The sequence below is a fragment of the Leucopleurus acutus genome, assembly GCF_964270905.1.
Source record: "Leucopleurus acutus genome assembly, chromosome: 8".
Lineage (NCBI taxonomy): Eukaryota > Metazoa > Chordata > Mammalia > Artiodactyla > Delphinidae > Leucopleurus > Leucopleurus acutus.
In genome coordinates, this window is record NC_139151.1 from 102,943,338 (window position 1) to 102,965,007 (window position 21,670).

The window sequence follows — 21,670 nt, forward strand, 5'->3', positions numbered from 1 at the left end:
AAAGAAATGGAGAAGTAAGCATAGATAACTTTTTGGAGGAATTTAGCTGTGAAGGGAGTGTATTAATTTCCTAGAGCTGCTGTAACAGATTACCACAAACTCGGTGGCTTAAAAGGACAGAAATTTATTCTCTCACAGTTCTAGAGGCCCAAATCAAGGTATTGGGACAGGCCACACTCCCTGCAGAGGCTCTAGGGAAGAACCTATTGTGTGCTTTCCAACCTGTCGTGGCTATTAACATTTCTTGACTTGTGGCTGCATCACTCCGGTCTCTGCCTCTGGGGTCACACTGCCTCCTCCTCTTCTGTGTGTGTCTGATCTCCTTCTGTCCCACTCCTTATAAGGACACCTGTGCTGGCATATTGGGCTCACCCAGATTATCCAGAATAAGCTCCTTCTCTCAAGGTCTTTAACTTAATCACATCTTTTACCATATAAAGTAACATTCACTCTTCTGCCACAGGGGTAATATTCACAAGTTCCTGGGATTAGGAAAGGAATATATCTTTTGGGGTCACTTCTGTGCCTAGCACAGGGAGGAAGAAAAATGGGACAGTAACTAGAGGGGAACATGCGGCCAGAAAAGGTTTTGTTTTGTTTTGTTTTAAGATATGAGAAATTATAGCATATTTACAATAACTGATATGGAACAGCTTGTTGTACACTGCAGTAGCAGTACAATAATACAATTTATTTGTTCATCGTGTTAGCCACTTGCACACAGGAAAATTCATAAAGAAAATAGCAAGGCCATCATCAAAAAGCCTACAAATAATAAATGCTGGAGAGGGTGTGGAGAAAAAGGGACCCTCATACATTGCTGGTGGGAATGCAAATTGGTACAACCACTATAGAGAACAGTATGGAGGTTTCTTAAAAAACTGAAAATAGAGTTACCATATGATTCTGCAATCCCACTCCTGGGCATATATCTGAAGAAAACTATAATTCAAAAACATACATGCACCCCAATGTTCATTGCAACACTATTTACAATAGCCAAGACATGGAACCTAAATGTCCATTGACAAATAAATGGATAAAGAAGATGTGGTATGTGTGTGTATGTATGTGTATGTGTGTGTGTGTGTGTGTGTGTGTGTGTGTGTGTGTGTGTGTAATGCAATATTACTCAGCCATAAAAAAGAATGAAATAATGCCATTTACAGCAACATGGATGGACCTAGAGATTATCATACTAAGTGAAGTAAGCCAGACAGAGAAAGACAAATTTCATATGATAATGCTTATATGTGGAGTCTTAAGAAAAAGAAGAAGAGGGCTTCCCTGGTGGCACAGTGGTTGAGAGTCCGCCTGCCGATGCAGGGGACACGGGTTCGTGCCCCGGTCCGGGAAGATCCCACATGCCATGGAGTGGCTGGGCCCGTGAGCCACGGCCGCTGAGCCTGCACGTCCGGAGCCTGTGCTCCGCAACGGGAGAGGCCACAAGAGTGAGAGGCCCGCGTACCGCAAGATGAAAATAACAGTTACTCTTTGAGAATTTGATTAAGAGCAATGAAAAGGTAACAGAGGAGAACTTTTGTCAAACATGGCAGATTGAACAAATATATATGTTTATCTCCAAACCCCACCAAGATGAAAATAAAGGAATAGATATGGTATAAAACCACAAAGACAAAAGGAGCAGGAGAGCAGACAACAGTGGATCAGAGAGGTCAACAAAATTTTGGAGATGGAGGGGGAACTAACTTAGCAGAGTGTGGGAAGCTGGGACTTAAAGAGGAGAATACAAACCAAAAGAGTAACAGTTCACTCTACTTGTCCCCCCAAAAGTTCAGGACCTGAAGGGACCAGATACTTCAGGTGGAAGGAGAAAGTCATGGAGCTGAAAACAGGGAAATTGATTAGAAGTCTGTATATAAATCAGTTAAACTCACAAATCCCCTCTTCAGGCCTTTTTAGCCTGGCAATGACCCCTTGCGGGGTATCAGAGGGTTTATTCTTTGGAGAAATTGAGTCTTCAAAACATTGACTCAGGGCCACCAGGCACAGCTGAAGGTAGTGGTGAGCACTGAGCTGAAAACAAAAGGACTGGGTGAGAATAGGCGCGCTGAATGTTGGATCCAAAACCCTATCCCCCTTGCCCTGCTGCCAGAACCTCAGCAGTGGTGGCCATGCACATGATCCCCAGACAGGAGACTGGAGAACCTTCTCTGGAGAAACTGAAGAGTTCCTGCAATGTGATCTACAGATACTGACATTTGAGGGTACCCACTAAAAAACCCAATTCTCCAGTCACCTTAGAATGAAGCGCATCAATTAACAAGCCCCATCTGTGCACCTAGAGTTTCCAATTAGCTCTGCTCAGCGTCTTGTTCTTAAATATTAATAGACAAATATCAAACATTTGAGGAAAACTTCCAACAACACACACACACACACACACACACTCACACACCAGAAAGGGTCGAAGGGAATTCAGAGCAAACAATGTGAAAACCAGAAGAAAACTTAAAACCAGGAAAATTCCTTAGAGAGCTAAGAGCACATGTACATGAAACAAAAACAGAAATGCTATATGTAAAATAAGAAGCAATCACTGAACAAGAGAGTTAAAATTAAAAATCCAATAGAAAGGATAAGACAAAGTTAATAACATTTTCTATCCAGAGAGTAGAAGAAAAAGAGGGTGACATAAGTAGAAAAAAAAATGAGTATAATGCAGGCTCCCACACCCTGAAAATCACAGAACATGGGGTGAGAGTGCAGGTTGGGCCGTGGAGCGGTAGAAAACAGGTAATTTACATATGAAAGGAAAACAGATCACATCCAGAGTTTAAAAAAGAAGAAGAACAAAACTACTTTTAAACAGCAGCACTTGGAAGTTAGAAGAGCGTGCCTGTGAAATTCTAAGGGGAAAACATTGCCAACCTAGAATCACACACCCAGTTAAACTATCAGTCAAATATGAGAGAAGAGTCAATATTTTCAGATAGATAAGGTGTTACAAAGTTTACCTCCCGTGGTTACTTTCTTTGGAAGCTATTAGATGATGTGGTTGTCCAAAATGAGGCTGTTGTCCAAAAAACGGGAAGAAGATCTAAGATCCATGCAGTAGGAGAACCAACACAGAGAAACAGAGAGAAGTGTTAAGAAGCTCAGGAAAGCAGCTCTGGAACAAGCCTAGAACGAGCCACCCTACACCAGACCCAGAGGACAAAGGACTCCAAGAAGGAAATTTCCAGGAAAAAAAAAAAAAAAGGAATTGATAGATTATCTGTTAGATTTGACTATACGAACAAAATTATGGCACAGAGTTTAACAGCACTTTTGGAGATGGGAAAATTAGGTAGGGGTGTGTAGAAAACTTAACAATTAAAAAACATGAGGCTATTATAAATTTGTGTTATGAGACTTATGATATGATGAAGTTTCTACCCCTTAGAAATTGTATAGACTTTAAAAAGTATGTGGAGGAGAAAGGGTGACGTATTCCTTTCATCCTAAGTATCCATGACTGCTTTTTGCCACCTCTTAGATCCCTACCCAAGAGTCTTGATATTGATGCCTTGACACTAGATACTCAGAGAATCTTCTCTCTTCCCTGGGGTGACGATGGATGGTGGATGACATGTGGAAGACATCAAAGAAAACCCCAAAGGAGACAGACACAAGGGGAAAAGTCCATGTGATTAGATGCATCATTAAAAGTCAAAGATGGAAATAATAATAATAATAATACAAAATAATTGAGACCACTTCAAATTCAAATTTGATGTGGAGGTAAGGGGAACTTGTGGAAATGGTGATCATGGTGAAGTGATTAAAAAGGTGGAGCCCAGGGACTTCCCTGGTGGTCCAGTGGTTAAGAAACCCAGAAGTGGGTTTGATCCCTGGTCGGGGAACTAAGATCCTACATGCCGCAGGGCAACTAAGCCCACACGCCTCAACTACTGAGCCCGCATGCTCTAGAGTCTGCGTACCATAACTAGAGAGCCCACGTGCTGCAACAAAGATCCCTGCATGCCACAACTAAGACCCGATGCAGTCAAATAAATAAATAAATAAATATTTTTTAAAAAATAGTAGAGCCCGGGAATTCCCTGGTGGCGTAATGGTTAAGAATCCGCCTGTCAATGCAGGGGACATGGGTTCAATCCCTGGCCCAGGAAGATCCCACATGCAGTGGAGCAACCAAGCCCATGCGCCACAGCTACTGAGCCTGAGCTCTAGAGTCCGTAAGCCGCAACTATTGAGCCTGCATGCCACAACTACTGAAGCTCAGGAGCCTAGAGCCCATGCTCTGCAACAAGAGAAGCCACTGCAATGAGAAACCCATGCACCGCATCGAACAGTAGCCTCCACTTGCTGTAACTAGAGAAAGCCCGCGCGCAGCAACGAAGACCCAAGGCAGCCAAAAAAATAAATAAATAAATTTGTATATATAAAAAAAAATAGTGGAGCCCAGCAATTATTCTGGATACAATCTGGGGGCTAGTTAGAGGGAAGATCAGGGAGGCTGGGCTCAGTCCAGATATACAGGGCCCTGCGAGAGGCCTGTCCCATTAAACTGTAAAATTGGCTACATGGGAGAGGAGGGTACAGAAATAGTAAAGGAAATAACTTTAAAATCCAACAAACATAATCACTATTATGGGATTTGGCTTCTTACTTTTTTCTTCACTTCTTTATTTTCTTATCTCTGCTCTTGCCTTTGTCACTTTGCAGCCCTTCATTATTCTTTAGGATCCTCTCTCAGAAACTGCACTCCAGCCTGCATCTCTGTCCACAACCTCCATGACCTATCCTTACCCTGCTGTACCTTTCCATTTTTCTCACTGTGCATTCTCCTACATCTCATAAACCCAATCATGTGTTACGCTAAATCCTTCTAGCCTAACCTAAATCCATTTCTCAAACATTTCTCTATAAGCTCCTCAGTCACAGTTCTTTTCCAAGAAACCAATGTCCACTCTTCCTCTACCTATCAACACATTAACGAATCTTCTCTTTCTTCTCAAAATGTTCCATTTCCCTCTTTATCACTCTTCTTCACTTCCTTTGGTCCTGGTCTCCGCCTTCATCCCCAGGAGCTCTTCATTCCCACTCTCTCTTCTCTTAGGCAAAGATGCTCTCCTTTCCCTCTCATATTTACCCCTTCAGGGTCAGTAACGTTCTGCTTGTCTCTAATTTCTCCTCTCTGACTTGCAATACTTCCCCTATCTGCTTCTTTCCTTCTTTACCTTAAATCCTTCATCTGCCTCATTCACTGGTACCTTTGTCTATAATCTTTCTCTTCCATAGAAATGGATTCATCAGTATTATCATTCACTTCATCCAAGACATCCTCCTCAACCCCCACCCCTTCCTCAATCTCTTCATTGTTCTCCTCTACCTTTTCAAAAGGAATGTCCATCTCAGCATCAGTAATTTCTATCAATCTTTCATCACCAGTAACTTTCACTCTTTCAATTTTCTCTTCATTTATGCTCCCCATTCTTGAACCCTCCAATTTCTCTCCACTAGTCCCCAGCTTCTCTCCCCTGGATCCCCGCCTTTCCCCGCTGAACACCAGCTTCTCTCCACTCGACCTCAGCTTCTCTCCACTCGACCTCAGCTTCTCTCCACCTGACCTCAGCTTCTCTCCACTTGACCTCAGCGCCTCCGCATTCTGCCCTAGTTCGTATCCTCTGGATCTCGAGTCCTCTCCACTGGTTCCCACTCCAGTAAACTTCAACCTCTCTTTAAACCCAGGTCCCCCCCTAGACCCCGCTGTAGTCCCTGCATTCTCAGATTCAGCCCCTATTTCGTGTCTGACTTCTTGCTTTCCCCACACCTCCTTGGAGTTGTCTTTCCGCAAACCCGCAGAAGCCTGTAATGCACTTGCTACACTGCGCACTCGTTTCACATCCATCCTTCCCTGACTCCGGCCTGACTTTCCTCTCAAGACTGCCTTTTCCACATCTTCCAGTCTCCAGTCCTCAGACTCAAGCTTCGGGTCCCACATCCTAGGCTTTTGCGTGTTTCTACCCAGGAGCTCCATTCTCTTCCCGATCACCATGAGCCCGTTCCAGGGCATCCACAATTTTTCTCGCATCGTCTGCGCCCCTCTGCTTCCAGGCTCCAGTTGCGACCGCCCGAGGGTCCGCGCCTGGCCTCGGGCGCCCTGGCCGCGGGCCCTGTCGCGCCCCCTCGCCGCCCGTTGCGGCTTACCCAGCCACTCCCTCATGTCCCAGAGCGGATGTCCAAACGGAACCCCTTTCTCCAAAGACATTAGCCCTTGTCCTCGTCCCTAGTCCGCCCCTCCAAACCAGCTCCCCCTTCCCCTCACCCACCCCACCCTCCCACCCAGGCCTCTGGCCCGCCGCCCCGCCCACCGCCTGGAGGGCGCGAGACTAGGGTAGTGCGCACGCGCAGGCCGCGCCAGGTCGTTAGAAGGCGCGGCCCAGAGGGGCGGCGGGCGGGAGTCAGCCAGCCTGGGGCGTGGGCTGACGCGACAATAGACCTCTGCGATTCTAGAGCCCCCCCGCCCCCCGACTCCATTCTCCAAGCTGTGGGCTGTTCCCGGCCCTCTCAGTTCCGCGCTGCCCCTTAAAAGCTGGGGCCCAGGCACAGGAACGACAGGCGTTGCAGCCAATGGCGTCCCGCACGGTAAACCTGCTACCCAATCAAAAGGCGCGGCTGCGAGGGAACGGCGTGGAACCACGCCCGGCTCCAGGTGACTCCTTGGTAGGGAGGGGAGAGTGCCTCTGTCAGCCTCTGTCATCGTCCCTTCCTCGGGGCGATTTACCGGGGACCAACCTACGGAAGCGCGCGGGCAGTAACCCGCCGCGGAATTCTTGTGTGCTGTAGTCGAGAACGAGAGTGATGGAGGAGCATCTAGAGGCTGGGAAGGAGAGCAAGGTACAGAAAGGATGCAAACACCCTCCCAACCTTCACCTCACTCCATGATACCCAGTGATGCCCAATCAGGGAATGGTGTGTGTGTGTGTGTGTGTGTGTGTGTGTGTGTGTGTGTGTGTGTGTGTGTGTGTGTGTGTTCGTGCCCACGCATGAGCTAGAGAAAGGCGAGACCTGAGCAAGGGGGTGGGGGCGCTTCCGTGGCATCAGCATGGGGGCTGGTGAGGATGTCAAAGGAGGCAGGGTTTACCGTGGCCCCGACAGATGGAAAAGGACCCGTCACTCTTACTCATCCCCTTCCCAGGACCGACTCATGCTGGTTTGATGGGGAAGAAGGAAGGATGTTAGGGATTGAGAAGAGGCTGGAGTACCCTCCTCCTTTCCCAAGGTGGGGGAATACTGTTCAGCACTAATGGCTTCACTTGTGTATCTATGTTCATGTAATCATGAGACCATTCATTCTTTCCTCTTGACTTCATTCAACAAATAGTTTCTGAGCATCCTTGTGCCAAGGATGGTTAGGGGTGGGGCATACAGAGGTGCACGCTTTTAGGGGTAGGAGGAATGTGCCTAGTGGACTGTGACTGAGGATAAGGATGGAGCAGCTGTGGTTCATCTTTGAAGTCCCATCTCCCTCAAGCAGTTACCAAGCAGGAAGGAGACAGGGGACTTGGGGGCCTATTGCACCAATGAGCCAGACTTTGGGGGTGGGGGGCAGTTGGACAGAGGCAGAGCCTGCCATGGGGGTGTCGGAGAAGCCAAGAAGTGAGGAATGGGGATCAGTGGAATTTGAAGAAGTGAGAGGGGTGAGAGACCAAAGTATGGAACAGAAAGCATCTGTTTCAGTGTTTATCTATGTTCATATTCATGGTTAAATTAGTTAACACAGGGACTTCCATGGCGGTCCAGTGGTTAAGACTTTGGCTTCCAATGCAGGGGGTGCAGGTTCTATCCCTGGTGGGGGAGCTAAGATCACACATGCGTTGTGGTCAAAAATCCAAAACATAAAGCAGAAGCAATAATGTAACAAATTCAATAAAGACTTTAAAAATGGTCCACATCAAAAAAAAAATCTTAAAAAAAAATTACTTAATATATATAAAATGCTTAGACCAATGCCTGGCATATAAGTAGAGCAAATATAAGTGTTAGCTATTATATTACTATTACTGTTACCAGTAATAGTGGATGCTATGTGTTCTAAGGATATACTGGGCTGTCAAACTCATGGGTGCACCCCTAACCTTTGTAGATGCCAGACTCTTTGAAAATCTGTTATTAGACCATGTCCTCCAGAGTAATCATTGGCTTCTTCAAAATTCTCCTATAAATACAGAGAAATGAAAAGAGTAATAAATGAATATGTAAGTAAAAATATAACAGAGAAAATGAAATAACATAAAATACTTGAGTAATCTAACAGAAATCAAGAAAGAAAGAATAAAGCAACTATACTCCAATAAAAATTTATTTAAAAAAGAAAGAAAGAAAGAATAAAGGAACAAAAAACAGATGAGATGAAGAGAAAACAAAAAGTAGGATGGCAGGTTTATAGCCTACTATATCAGTAATTACAATAATAATGAATGGAACAAAAAGTACAGTTAAAAAACAAACATCTGGGCTTCCCTGGTGGCGCAGTGGTTAAGAATATGCCTGCCAGGGCTTCCCTGGTGGCGCAGTGGTTGAGAGTCCGCCTGCCGATGCAGGAGACACAGGTTCGTGCCCTGGTCCGGGAAGATCCCACATGCCGCGGAGCGGCTGGCCCGTGAGCCATGGCCGCTGAGCCTGTGCGTCCGGAGCCTGTGCTCTGCAACGGGAGAGGCCACAACAGTGAGAGGCCCACGTACCGCAAAAAAAACAAAAAACAACAACAAAAGAAACCTGCTATAAGGACATAGAAATATTGAAAAACTGATGGAATGTGTACACTATGAACACACTAACCAAAAGAAAGCTGGTGTGGCTTTATCAATTTCAGACTGGAAGACAAGAAAGAAGTATTACTAGAAATAAAGAGGAACATTTTATAATGATTAAAGAGTCAATTCAAAAGGAAAACACTCCTCAATTTTATGCACCTAATAACAGTTTCAAAATATGCAAAATAAAAAATTACATATGCCGCAGAGCAGCTAAGCCCGTGCGCCACAACTACTGAGCCTGCACTCTGGAGCCTGCGAGCCACAACTACTGAGGCCTGCGCACCACAACGAAGAGTAGCCCCCGCTCGCCACAACCAGAGAAAAACCGCACACAGCAACCAAGACCCAACGCAGCCAAAAATAAACAAATAAATAAATATATATATATATATATATAAAATTACTGAGAAAAATTAAAGAAGACCTAAATCACTGGAAAGATATTCCATGTTCATAGACTGGAAGATTCAGTATTGTAAAAACGTCTGTCCTTCTCAATTTGATCTATAGATTCAATGTAATCTCAATCAAATCCCAGAAAGTTCTTTGGGGGTAGAAAATAACAAGCTGATTCTAAAATTTATGTGGAAATGCAAAGGACCTACAATAGCCAAAATGATTTTGAAAAAGAACAAAGTTAATTCTACCTGATTTCAACGTTGCCTGTCAATTACAGTAATCAAGAGAGTGTGATATTATCAAAAGTATAGATATATAGATCAGTGGAACAGAACAGAGAATACAGAACTGATCACACTTATGAGGTCAATTGATTTTCTACCAAAACAAATCAATAGTGAAAAAATAGTGTTTTTAAACAAATAGTGGTAAAATCACTGGCTATTTATAGGGCAAAAATGAATCACAACCCATACCTTACACTGCATACAAGATGAATTAAATGGATCATAGACCTAAAACTGTTAATTTCTAGAAGAAAACAATAGGAGAATATCTTCATAACCTTGGGGTAGGAGTGCTTCTTCAAGAGTACACAAACCACAAAAGATTGATATGTTGAGCTTGTAAAATTATAAGCCATTAAGAGAGTGAAAAGGCAACCCACAGAGTAGGAGATATTGGCAAAACATATAACTGACAAAGGGCTTGTCTCCAGGAGATTTAAAGAGTTCCTACAAATCAATAAGAGAAAGATGATCTGATTTTTAAAAGAGTATGGCAGGGAGGAGCAAAAGACATGAATAGGCACTTTATAAAAGAAGATCTCTGAATGTCTAATAGGTACATGAAATGGTGTTCAATATCATTTCTCACCAGGGAATACAAGTTAAAGCCACTATGCACTATTTTTTTAAAAAAAGATGTATTTATTTATTTGGTGGCACTGGTCTTAGTTGTGGCACGTGGGATCTTCGTTGCCGCGCGCGGGATCTTTGTTGTGGCATGTGGGATCTTTTTTTTTTTTAGTTGCGGCATGTGGGATCTTTCAGTTGTGGTATGCGGGATCTAGTTCCCTGACCAGGGATTGAACCCGGGCCCCCTGCATTGGGAGCATGGAGTCTTAACCACTGGACCACCAGGGAAGTCCCCACAATGCAGTATTACTGTACCTCCACCAGTAAGGTTAAAATTAAAAGGACTAACAGTTCTAAGTATTGGCAAGGATGTGGTGCAACTGGAACTTTCATTCAATGCTGGAGGGAGTGTGAATTAGTACAGTCACCTTGGAAAACTGTTTGGCAGTATCTATGAAAGCGTTTTAAACACATGCCTACCCTCTGACGAAGCCATTCTCGTACCCAACAGAAATGAGTACTTAGATCCCTCAAAAGATATATGCAAGAATATTCATGGCAGCTTTATTCATAATAGCCCCAAACTTGAAATAATCCAAAAGACCACCAACAGTAGAATGGATAAACTACGATACGGTCATATGATGGAACACTACACAGCAATGAAAAAGAAACACTGCACTCAATGACATAGATGGGTCTCACTAAAGAACATGGACACAAAATAGTATATACTGTGTAACTGCATTGATATGAGGCTCAAGGCCAGGTAAAATTAATCTATGGTGCTAGAAGTCTAAGAGTGGCCCCACAGTGTCCCAAATAAGTGCTAAAGCCTGTGAGAGGAGAGAGGGAGGCGTCTGGGTGTGAGAGGTGGGCAGGTGTCAGTTTATATACTGGTGAGTAGTACTTGAAGGGAGAGTGGCTTCTGAGCCTCTGCCTCTCTCCCTAGTACCTCTTGGCACAATGGTGTGGACATAGCAGGTGTTCACTAAATGCTTGTTGAGATAGCTCAGTGTAAGGATGAACTAGTAACTTGGTGCCTCAGGGATCTTTTCACTTAGAGAAAAAATACAAGTGCTTGGCCTCCAAGTCAGTGCCTCTTGGTACCAAACGTAGTGAATGGAATGGTCTCAGGAGCCCCTCAAAAGGGGTGGGACCATCTTATCCAGCTCACTTTACACCTGGTGAAAGGTACCTGAGGTAACCAGCTGAGAAGGGGTGGGCCGGTAACTGAGGAAGTGCATGGGGTTTGGAACCGCGAAACTGTTCAAATCTGGCCCTGCCTCTTTGCACCTGTGTGATCTCGGCCAAGTTATTTCACCTCTCTGGTGGTCACAGCTTCCAGGCCTATCAAACAGGGAGAGTTCTGCCTACTTCAGAGGATGGCAGGGTGGGAAAGTGTCATTGTGAATCCCTGAGCAGTGACTTATCAGGATCCCTCGGGAGGTGGGGGGAACAGCCGGCGACCCCAGGGCGTGTTGGGAGTAATGCTGCTGAGGTGGGCCCTGCAGGAGGACCAGAAGCCTGCGGCGAGGATGGGCGGGGGGGGGCGTGGTCAGTCATGTCAGGGACCTCCCTTCCCCCACAGCCCTCCTCCATGTCCCCGGACCTGCAGGGAGACAGCTCCTTACAGGTGGAGATCTCTGATGCCGTCAGCGAGCGGGACAAGGTGAAATTCACTGTTCAAACCAAGGTGAGGCTGCGCCGGAGCAGGGGGGGTTCAGATGGCTGCTTCAGGAGCCCGGCGCGCGGATGCCCGCGTAGCCTCTGGGCCCGGCTCCTCAGCCTGGCTCTTGGCCCCTGGCCCTCTGAGAAAGAGGGCATCTTGTCTAGTCTCGTACAGCCTTTGCCTGCCTAAGGCCCCAAGTACTACCATCCCCTGTCCACTCCTGAGGGTAGTCATGGACGCGTGAGCCCCAACTTGGGCCTCCCCTGGGATGTGGGATTGGGGAGGCCCAAAAGTGGGTGCCCAGGAAGCTTGGTGGGTGTAGGGTTTGGGCAGGGGAGGAAAGACACCTCAGCTAGGTTCCCTGGCTTCCAGAGCTGCGTCCCTCACTTCGCCCGGACCGAGTTCTCAGTCGTGCGACATCATGAGGAGTTCATCTGGCTACACAACGCCTACGTGGAAAATGAGGAGTACGCCGGCCTCATTGTGAGGAGGGGCCGGCCTGGGCACCGGGGGGCGGCCGGGAGGCTGGGCCAGGCTTCGGGGTGCAGGTGACGGCCTTCTCAACGACGAGAGGACTTCCAGCTCTGTCCCTCCTTGGAGCAGATCCCCCCAGCCCCTCCAAGGCCAGACTTTGAGGCTTCAAGGGAAAAACTGCAGAAGTTGGGTGAGGGAGACAGCTCTATCACGCGGGAAGAGTTTGCCAAAATGAAGGAGGAGCTGGAAGCGTGAGTGCCGCCTCCCGTTCCTGTCTGTGACAAAGCCCCAGCCCAGCCTCTCCTGACAGCCCCAGAGTTTCTCCCCTGACTGTCCCCTGTGGACGCTTAGGACCCTGCTCCTCGCTCCAGGGCTGCCGAGGGGGAAGGGGGCAGGAGGGGGGAAGGAGCCAGGGAGGGCCCGCGAGCTGCCTGCCGTCCTCTGCAGGGAGTATCTGGCCATCTTTAAGAAGACAGTTGCGATGCATGAAGTCTTTCTGCAGCGCCTGGCGGCCCACCCCACCCTGCGTCGAGACCACAACTTCTTTGTCTTTTTGGAATATGGCCAGGATGTGAGCTGGGCCACAGAGCTGGGGTCCCCCCGGGGGTGGGGGGCAAGGCTCTAAGTGGGCTCAGGCCTCTATCTCATCAGCTCGGCGAGTGGTATATGACCGGGGTGGGAGGTGCAAATGCCCACCCTGACGTCACACCCTCCCCACGTGTGCCTCAGCTGAGTGTCCGAGGAAAAAACAGGAAGGAGCTCCTTGGGGGGTTTCTGAGGAATATTGTGAAGTCTGCAGATGAAGCCCTCATCACTGGCATGTCAGGGCTCAAGGTGACTTGGGGGGCCCCCTCTCTGGATTCAACCCAGGGCCTCAAGTCCCCAGCAAGGATTGAGACCCTGGGTCCCTGTGGGAGGGAAGCCACTGATGGGGCCCTGCCTAGAGGGAGATTGTGCCACGCCCGGGAGCCCGAGACTGCGCTGCTCCTGGTGACTCGGTGTGAGTGGGTCCTGTCTGGCTCCCTTAGGAGGTGGATGACTTCTTCGAGCATGAGAGGACCTTCCTGCTGGAGTACCACACCCGCATCCGGGACGCCTGCCTTCGGGCAGACAGAGTCATGCACTCTCACAAGTGTACGCAGGGCCCCAGGGGCCCTGGATTCCCCCCAGTGGCCCTACTCCCCAGGGGAGAGGAGAGAGCAGGAAATGCCCTGTGTCTGTCCATGGCCACAAACACCAGGGGTGGGACTTGACGTGCAGACCAAGGGGCTCTGATAGACGGCTCTTCCCCAACAGGCCTGGCAGATGATTATATCCCTATCTCAGCTGCACTGAGCAGTCTGGGAACACAAGAAGTCAACCAGCTAAAGACGTGAGGACTCCCTCTTGCTCCTCTGCCCTCTTTCTTTGCCTGTAATACTGTGTCTGTCCATGAGGGGTCACTCCGTGGAAGCCTACTATCAGCTCTAGTGGGAGATGCAGAAGCTCCTCTTGGGCTTTGGGAGAGAAAGAGAGGGAAGGTTCACCAGGGCAGGGAAGCTTTAAGCAATCCCTAAGACCCCTGCCCTAACTCCTCCCCACCGCCTCCTAGGAGCTTCCTCAAATTGGCAGAGCTCTTTGAACGACTAAGGGTGAGTACTGCCTTCTGTGTTGAAAGGCCACCCAATGATCCTTTGCAGGGAAGAGAGTGTCCCAGGAGAGGGGAAAGCTCCAGGGTCATTTTGGATTGTTCAGTGATAACTTGGGCTCAGTGAGGCCCTGGACTCACTCTGCAGACTAGTTTAATGAGAGATGGAGTGGAGACAGGGATCCAGCCTCAAGTGTGGGTGTGTGGTGATGGGGGAGGAGGTGGGAAGTGGGCTTGGCGAGGCACTTACAAGGATGTGCCACGTGCCTCTGGCAGACTGTTCTGTGCTGCCAGCATCCTGCCCCAGACACGCTCTTTCTGAACTCCTCTCCAAGAAAGTCACCAGAGTGTGCCCGTCTTCCTAAAATGTCCGTTGGACCCCATCTCTTCCCTGCTCAGGGCCCTTCAGTGACCCTATCCCTCCTTGAAACTATCCAAGACACAAAGCCCCAAGTCTCTAGCTTGCATCTTAGGCCTGTTGTGATCTGGCCCACTGCTGCCCAAGTGCCCCACTGAACTTATGGTTCCCTGAAAACATACCAGGCTTGCACACCTGCAAAGCCTTTGGCTGTCGTCTAAGCCCTGCTCAACCCCCAAGATCCAGATCAGATGCCACCTCCTCTGTGAAGCCTTCCCTGGCCTGCTCCCCTGAACCACAGGGCTTGACATAGCGTGGGTATCAAGTGACCCTACTTGGTATTTAGATGAACAGCAGCACTCCCAGTCCTTAGCTGCCCCCCCACCAGCTCCCTCCCCAGCCTCCACTTTCCTGATTCAGAAACTGGAGGGCCGAGTGGCTTCCGACGAGGACCTGAAGCTGTCGGACATGCTGAGGTACTACTTGCGCGACTCACAGGCAGCCAAGGTGAGAGGTGGCCCCGGAGCAGACCTCAGGGCTGGAGCCACCAGGGAGGGCGGGCAGGTAGGCAAGGGCCTGGGCCAGGGATCCTGTGCCCCTGCCGGCCCCAGGACCTGCTGTACCGGCGGCTGCGGGCGCTGGCAGACTATGAGAACGCCAACAAGGCACTGGACAAGGCGCGCACCAGGAACCGGGAGGTGCGGACCGCCGAGAGCCACCAGCAGCTGTGTTGCCAGCGCTTTGAACGCCTCTCCGACTCAGCCAAGCAGGGTAAGCCCCACGGCCCTGGAGCCCCTGCCACTGCACTGCTGACTCTGCCGGGGTCCCCATTCCTCTCTTCTCCAGAGCTCATGGACTTCAGATCCCGCCGCGTCTCCTCCTTCCGCAAGAACCTCATCGAGCTGGCGGAGCTGGAGCTCAAACACGCTAAGGTGAGCCCTCCAGCCTCACCGAGCCTTCTTGCTGCTTTCCTGGCCTCCCACCGCTGGGCCTCTAGGCCCTTATCAAGTGTCTTGGCGCATGGGGGGTGTGGTGGAGCTTGGGGGGAGGTCAGGCTGCCAGGAGCAGCCCCAGCTGTTCAGGACCACAGTTCCCCATTTTGGATCAGGACCATTCCCTTCTGTCATTGGTAGTGAGGCCTCAATAAATGGTAGCTGTTATTGCTGAGAACAGGGATGGGGACAGAGGGGCTACCCAAGGTGGGGAAACAGAGGGGGTAGCAGCAGATGGGAGCCATCAAGAACCTCTCCTCTGCAGGCCAGCACCCTGCTTCTCCGGAACACCCTTGTCATCCTCAAGGGGGAACCTTAGAGCCACCAGAGTGCCCCCCGACCTCCCACCCCAGCAAGATGCCTCCTTCCCCACCCCAGGAGCCACTCACCATGCCCCGTGACTTCTCGGGGCAAGGCCTACCCCTACCCCAAGGTGCCAGGCCCTGCAAGATAGGGCAGCATGGGCACCACACTTGGCCACAGGTAAGCAGAGCCCTAACCTGGGGAAACCCAGGGGCCCTGACCTCCCTCCCCAGAGGCTATGGGGCAGCCTCAACCCACCTCTGGCCCCTGAGTTCATTTGTCTCCAGCTTGTTCACAAATAAAAAGCCTGGTTCTGTAGCAAGGAGGCTTGCTTGTCCTGACTTCCCAGTTGGAGGACCCACCAGGTACATCCTCTATCGGGGCACCATGGTAGAGACCAGATCCTGGGGGAACACGGCGGGGGACACCCCTGCAGTGTCTTCAGCCACTTTTCAGAGTGCCAGTGGTGCTCTCTGTGGGAAGGTACAAGACCCAGAACTTGGAATCCAGGAGCAGTCTTCAAGGCGTGCCACCACCCCCATAAACCCTGGCACAGACCACGCATAAAACGAATTATAAATCCTCTACACCCATTTCCTAATCAGTAAAATGGAACTACCCCTTCCTGCCTCCCTACCAGAGATACTGGCCAGCTCCAAGGAACTAAGGAACCAGCTCTTTAACTCCAGGCTTTTTTTAGTTGATGGCGGGAGGGGGGGAGGGGGCAGGGTATAAATCCTCCATCACCACCACCCCTAGGGCAACACTTCCACCTTACCTGCAGGGCAGGTGAAAACCCAAAGCACAGGGCTGGAAAAGAGCCCACAGCAATGCCAGCAAGAAGCGTGGGGCTCCAGCCAACACTCTCTTGGTTAAACACAGGAAGGTGGAGCCCAAGACACCTGGGTCTGAAGTCCTGGACTCCACCTGGCTGGCCCCACCCTGGCCCCCAGCCACATCTGCAGAAGGCCAAAGACTCAACCTGGCTTTGGACTCACAGCAGCCACTGGACCCAGCCCTTATAAATGAGTCAGCCATCCAGGGGAGAGAGCAGAGCCAAAGACCAAATACTGAAAGTGGAGAAAAAGGTCAAGAAGCAACCAGTAACTTGCAGTCTCGGGGCCCACATCTGGGCAAGACTGCACAGGGGATCACAGAATGGGCCTCACTGTCCTACTGCCCACCTGGGTCAAGGCAACAGAAGAAACTAGTTCAGGGATTAAGCCCCTCTGTTCAAGGAACCCCTGCAGCCAGTAGCAGACACACCCTGGCTCAACTACCTTCCAGGCTGGTGCCAACTATGACGCCAGGATATAGAGAGGGAACTGTCAGAAAGGAGGCTCAGCTAGTCACTGGCGCCAAATGAGGGTGTGTGGGGCTGGCTGGAAGGAGGGTTAGGGAAGAGATGCTACACATTCTCCCAGCCTACCGGCCCCCAAGGTCCCCTGGGCCCCAACCTCCAAACAAACATCCCATTAGTGAGCCTTTTTATTGTTGTGTGTTTTTTTTGTTTTTTTAATTGAGGGTCCCTTACTGGTCCTGCTTCCATGAGTGGCTGTGACCAGGGGCAAGGGGGAGGGGAACCAGGTGGCGCAGGGAGGGGTCATCTCCACAACATTCCATTTATACACAGAACTAAACAGACAAGCACAGAGTCACTATTGTGGTTAGAAGTTGGCAGCATGGGAAAAGGGAGGAACAAGGGGGGAACTAGGGTGTCGTTAAAAAAAATACAGGTCCCCCCCAAACAGGGGTTCCTAGGGGGAACTTGGTCTGTTTCAACCCAAGAGGAATCAGAAGATCAAAAGCGGTTTGGGAAGGCCAGAACCGTCAGGGATGGAGGGAAGAGGAGGAAGGTCCAGGGGGTGGGGGGGCTGTTTGGCAACTGGGGTGAAGGGACTGCCCTCCCCCTGCTGGGTTCCCCCCAGCCCCTCCGGTCTGGCAGGAAGGGGGCAGCCTGCAACCCCCATGGGCAGGTCTGGGGCTGCCAGATGCTCCAGGCAGGGGGCTGGAGGGGGCTCACAAAGGCTTGCCCTCCAGAGAGATGACGGCGCTGCCCCCCAGCTTCTCTGCCAGGGTGCAGCGGTCCTTGACCTCCTCATAGCAGTTTGCTTGCAATTCATGCTTGATCCCTGTGGAGGAGAAGGGGGAGCATCTGTGAGAGGGAGCCCTGGGGCGGGGGTGGGTGTGCTGCAGCTGGGAAGGAGCCAGCAGAACAGATGGCGGGATAAGGCTACATCCAACAGGCAGAGAAGAGGAGACAGAGAGAGAGGGCTCTCCTCCACCATGCCGTCCACCCCACCCTGCAGCCAAGGCCTGAATGCAAGGGCTTACGGCACCACCAGCGCTGGCCCTTACCCGTCAGCTTCTTCTTGATGGCGTCCTTGGAGCTGGCGTAGATCATTTTGCTCTTAAGGGGTGCACACTCAGGGGCCCTGGAGGGAAACAGAATCAGAGAACTTACCGCAAAGCCCCCTCCTCCAAGTCTAGCAAGTGCCCTGAAGCGATACAGGACTTCCAGAAACCCCTGAGCTGGCCCCTAACATTCAAGCTTTTATCAAGTTCCTCACTGACAAGCATTTTATTACAACACCCTCCCCTGAAACGCACACCTCTGGGTTAACAAGGAGCCACAGACCTTCCTGTCCTGGGAAAGCAGGGTGGGGCAGAGCTATGGCAGGTGACAGGAAAAGGTGCCTGCAGGAGAAGCTCACCAGAAGATGAACACCAGGTCCTCCTTCTTGCTCTCCTTGGTCTCATAGGTTGCGTCATAGAGGGCGTAGCGGCAGTCCTTGTCTGGCAGCATCTTGACAAAGGTGGTGTAGGGGTCGTCTACAGTCTGGCCCACATCACCTACCAGGATCTCCTTGCCCTCCTCCAAGATGATGTTCTTCTTGTCCTCGCTCAGGCAGAAGAGCACCGCCTTCTTGCGCTTCTTCACCTCCTCTGGTGTCGACGACTTACGCACCTTCATGTCGTTGAACACTTTGATGACCCCATCAGAGACAGCCACGCCAGAGGCCTAGAGGACGAGCCACACGCACCTCATAAGGAACAAGTTTCTGGGACGTGCCCTGAAGTCCCTCCTTTGCTTTCTTAGGAAATCTGTCTAGATGTCAACAAATATAGTCCTCAGCCCCAAGAGATCATTAATCCCCTTCCCAAGACAAGTATCACTAGTTTCCCACCCAAGTCACTGTCAAAGGATCAGATGTGACACAACCCCAGAAGAGCCGCCACAGAAGAGACCTCTGATCACATAACTCAACACCATTCCTCCCCACTCCGACATCCTGCAGGCTAGATTAAAGACCTGTGAAAAGCAAAGTCTTGGCCAAGATGTGAACCCAGAATTAAAAGAACCTACAGACGCACGGTACTCAGTCTCAGCTTTTGCATAGTGCTGACTCAGAACTTCACAGAGAGTAGAAAGGGACCCAGACAACCAGGTCATAGCCATCTACGAGAGAACCAGGACCCACAACGCTAGAGGAGTCACCAACGGTGCTCAACAGTTCTAGCAAGCCCATCAGAACTGTTCAACGCAGTTATCACACAAGGTATCCCTTTCTCTGCTGGAGTCTTCCTAAACCAAAGGAAGAACAACAAACCCCTAATTACGGCCCTACCCGACAACTCCCTGTTCTCCAGAAAAAAATGCAGGCCCCAAAGGTCGCTGATAGAAGTTAGCAGTCCAAACTCAAAGGCCCAAACTCAAAGAGCTCCGTGAGAGCTCTTTAAACTTCTATTCTGGGTCGTATTGGGGTCCACCCTAGCCAGGAATGGGGGTGAGACTGTCCACGGTGAAATCTGCCCCCGCTCCCGGAACTGCAGAGGAAGCCGGCCACGTGATTGAGCCGCTTCCGGAGTAGGCGGGGAAAGGAGATCGGCTAGACTCAGCCCCCTCCCCAAAAAAAACCCGTACCTAGAGGAAGCAACACCTCCAGGGCCTCAACCCTAAGGAAGCGCCCTTACCGACAAGCTTATAGCCCCCCTGCGCTGCGGGCCTGGACAAATTACCCAACCTTCGGCTCTCGCAGCCCTCGGGCCGAACACAGGGGACGGGGTGGTTTCCGGGCGGTGCCCGCCTGGGTCACTTCCCTAAACTCGGCTCCACCCTCAGGCCCCATCCTGGAAAGCCGACAGCCCCGCTGGTCCACGGCTTCGGGCCCAGCAGCCAGGCCGGACCGTGTGCGCACGCGCCGGCCGACAGCGCCGTTCCAGCCTCCGCCGGGTGTAGTCTGCGAACCCAGCTCGCCTTGTGGGCTCGCTAGCTCCCGAGCACGGCTGTGATCTCCGCGCTGTCCGCTCTGTGCTGCGCGGTGCAAGTCTCTAATCCCAGGCGCCTGCGCCCGGACCCGGACACCCCCGCATCCCCGCTAGCCGCGCCGCCCCCGCCCCTTGCGAGCATCCCTGCCACCTGCTCTCGAGACAGACCCGCCTGAGAGGGAGGGTGACGCGGAGATAGGAACAGCCCCTGGGTGGGGCGCGCGCGCCGAGACCGCTCGCGCGCTTTTCCTTCGCCGCCCCCGGGCCAGGTTTGGATGCCGCGTGCTCCCGTCGAGCGCGCCCCCGTGAGCCGACTCTCTTCGGCCCCGCCGCGGCGCGCGACACCGGCTGCTCAGCGAGGGACGGGCGCGCGCGCCCTGGACCCCTCCCCCACGGCCCTTGTCCGCGCGGGCGCAACAGCGGGGTGGGGGAGGGGAAGGGAGTCCAGGGGGCGCGCGAGCGACGTCCAAGCCGGCCCTCACCGGCGCCCGCGGGCGCGCACGCGCGTCTCGGCGCCGCCCGCCCCTCAGCACGAGACCCTCATCCCGCCCGGGGAGCTGGGGGAGGGGATGCCGACGTCGCTCCCCCGTTCCCTTTAGCGCGCGCAGATGATCGACCCACAGCCGCCTCCCCTCCGGCGCCATGGCCTGCCGCTCACCATGTTTCCGGAAGAGAAAAGGAGATAGCAAGGAGAGCCAGAAAAGACAAGAGCCGCTGCAGCTGCTGCCGGGATCCGACTGAACGCGGCCTCTCCCGGCCCCTTCCGTTTAGTACGAGCCGCACAATGAGGGGCGGGGCGGACTTCCGGCGCTCCCCCCGCGGGCCGACGGGAAATGAAGTCCGAGGGTCCTGCGCCGTCTTCGGGCTCGCTGGGTAACAGAGTCTTTTTCACCTGACGGCCTCCCTGCTCCACGTTGCATACTGGGAAATGTAGTTCAAAACAGCCGAGAGAGGCGGGGCTATGGCACGGAGAGCGCACCCGTTGGTCGAATTTCCCAGGAAATGCTCGGAGCTGAGCGAAGGCCTCGGCGTTGGGTAATATGACCTGAAAATGAGCCCCGACTTCGCGCTCTCTACCTCGGAGGGAAACGGTTTTCCTAAGATCCATCTTGGCACTATCTGGATCCTTTGGTCTGAAAATTTTCAGTGAGTTAGTATTTTGGTTTTCCGAATTGAAGCACCTATTCATTGGCCTGGAATCCAGCCCTAGAGCAAGGAGAATCGCCAGTATAAGGCACCTTCTATCCAATAAACATTTGTTAAGCATCCTCCATGTGTAAAGCCACTCTTGTCTACTGAGAAAAGGCCATATGCAACGTCAATAAAATAAGAGAAAAAAACGCAAGGGAAAGGCTACGAGGAAATCTTTGAAAATAGAGATTTGTACTTGTTTTTAGGGTGTTTGGCAAAATCATGAGGTAATAAGCCAAAATCATGAGACAGGGGTTTGTGCATTCAATTCAAGGATTATGTGCCTTTTACTAAACAGTGAAAAGCGGAAATAGATATTAAACCAAACTTGAGTCTCATTCTCGAGTTGGTAACCAGGCATATGGTTAATTAGTACCGGCAGAAATTGAGACAGAAACTCTGTGGGAGCATAACCTTCAAAAAAAGAAACTGGGGTGGGGCAGTCCGGGAAGATTTCTTTGGCCTCGAACAAAGGCCATGCCCTCTTTCTCTGCAGGAAGAGAAGACAGGGTCGCAAACAAGAGAATTGGGGGCGTTGATCCCATATGCAGAATAAAGGGTGTAAATGAAGAGCCAGAAGGCTGGGCTTCAGGACCCGGGGAGCGACTCCCGAGAGTGGGGTACGTCGCAGAGCATGCTGGGGGTTGTAGTCGGGGACCTTCCGCCGCATCGCCCACCAACCGAGCTCCCGGGAGCCTCAGGCGGGGGCCACAGCTCAACCGCCTCGCGCAAGCGGCCCTGC

At 51.2% G+C, this 21,670-nt stretch overlaps 2 protein-coding genes across 2 annotated transcripts; one reads left to right on the forward strand and one right to left on the reverse strand.

The window, feature by feature from the left end:
• Window positions 1-6,828: 6,828 nt before the first annotated feature.
• SNX32 (sorting nexin 32) lies at window positions 6,829-16,035 on the forward strand (the record flags this gene model as incomplete). The annotated part of the gene is given in 14 exon segments (XM_082845034.1): window positions 6,829-6,864; window positions 11,634-11,738; window positions 12,087-12,197; window positions 12,318-12,439; window positions 12,636-12,759; window positions 12,918-13,022; window positions 13,217-13,322; window positions 13,485-13,560; window positions 13,780-13,819; window positions 14,594-14,680; window positions 14,785-14,944; window positions 15,020-15,105; window positions 15,818-15,844; window positions 15,847-16,035. Coding segments are annotated over 14 exon segments (1,374 nt in total).
• A 903-nt stretch (window positions 16,036-16,938) lies between these two features.
• CFL1 (cofilin 1) lies at window positions 16,939-20,502 on the reverse strand. Its single transcript, XM_082845840.1, has 4 exons — window positions 20,396-20,502; window positions 18,183-18,490; window positions 17,827-17,903; window positions 16,939-17,600 (listed from the first exon to the last, which is right to left on the reverse strand). Exons 1-4 carry the CDS (start codon window positions 20,396-20,398, stop codon window positions 17,488-17,490), a joined length of 501 nt encoding a protein of 166 aa, XP_082701966.1. The 5' UTR covers window positions 20,399-20,502; the 3' UTR covers window positions 16,939-17,487.
• Window positions 20,503-21,670: the final 1,168 nt, after the last annotated feature.

What these genes read in the sequence shown, in the direction of transcription:
- CFL1 (XM_082845840.1), bottom strand. An exon ending in GACCTGGTGTTCATCTTCTG is followed by an intron (nt 17,904 to 18,182) that starts GTGAGCTTCTCC and finishes GTTTCCCTCCAG; the next exon opens with GGCCCCTGAGTGTGCACCCC. An exon ending in CATCAAGAAGAAGCTGACGG is followed by an intron (nt 17,601 to 17,826) that starts GTAAGGGCCAGC and finishes TCTCCTCCACAG; the next exon opens with GGATCAAGCATGAATTGCAA.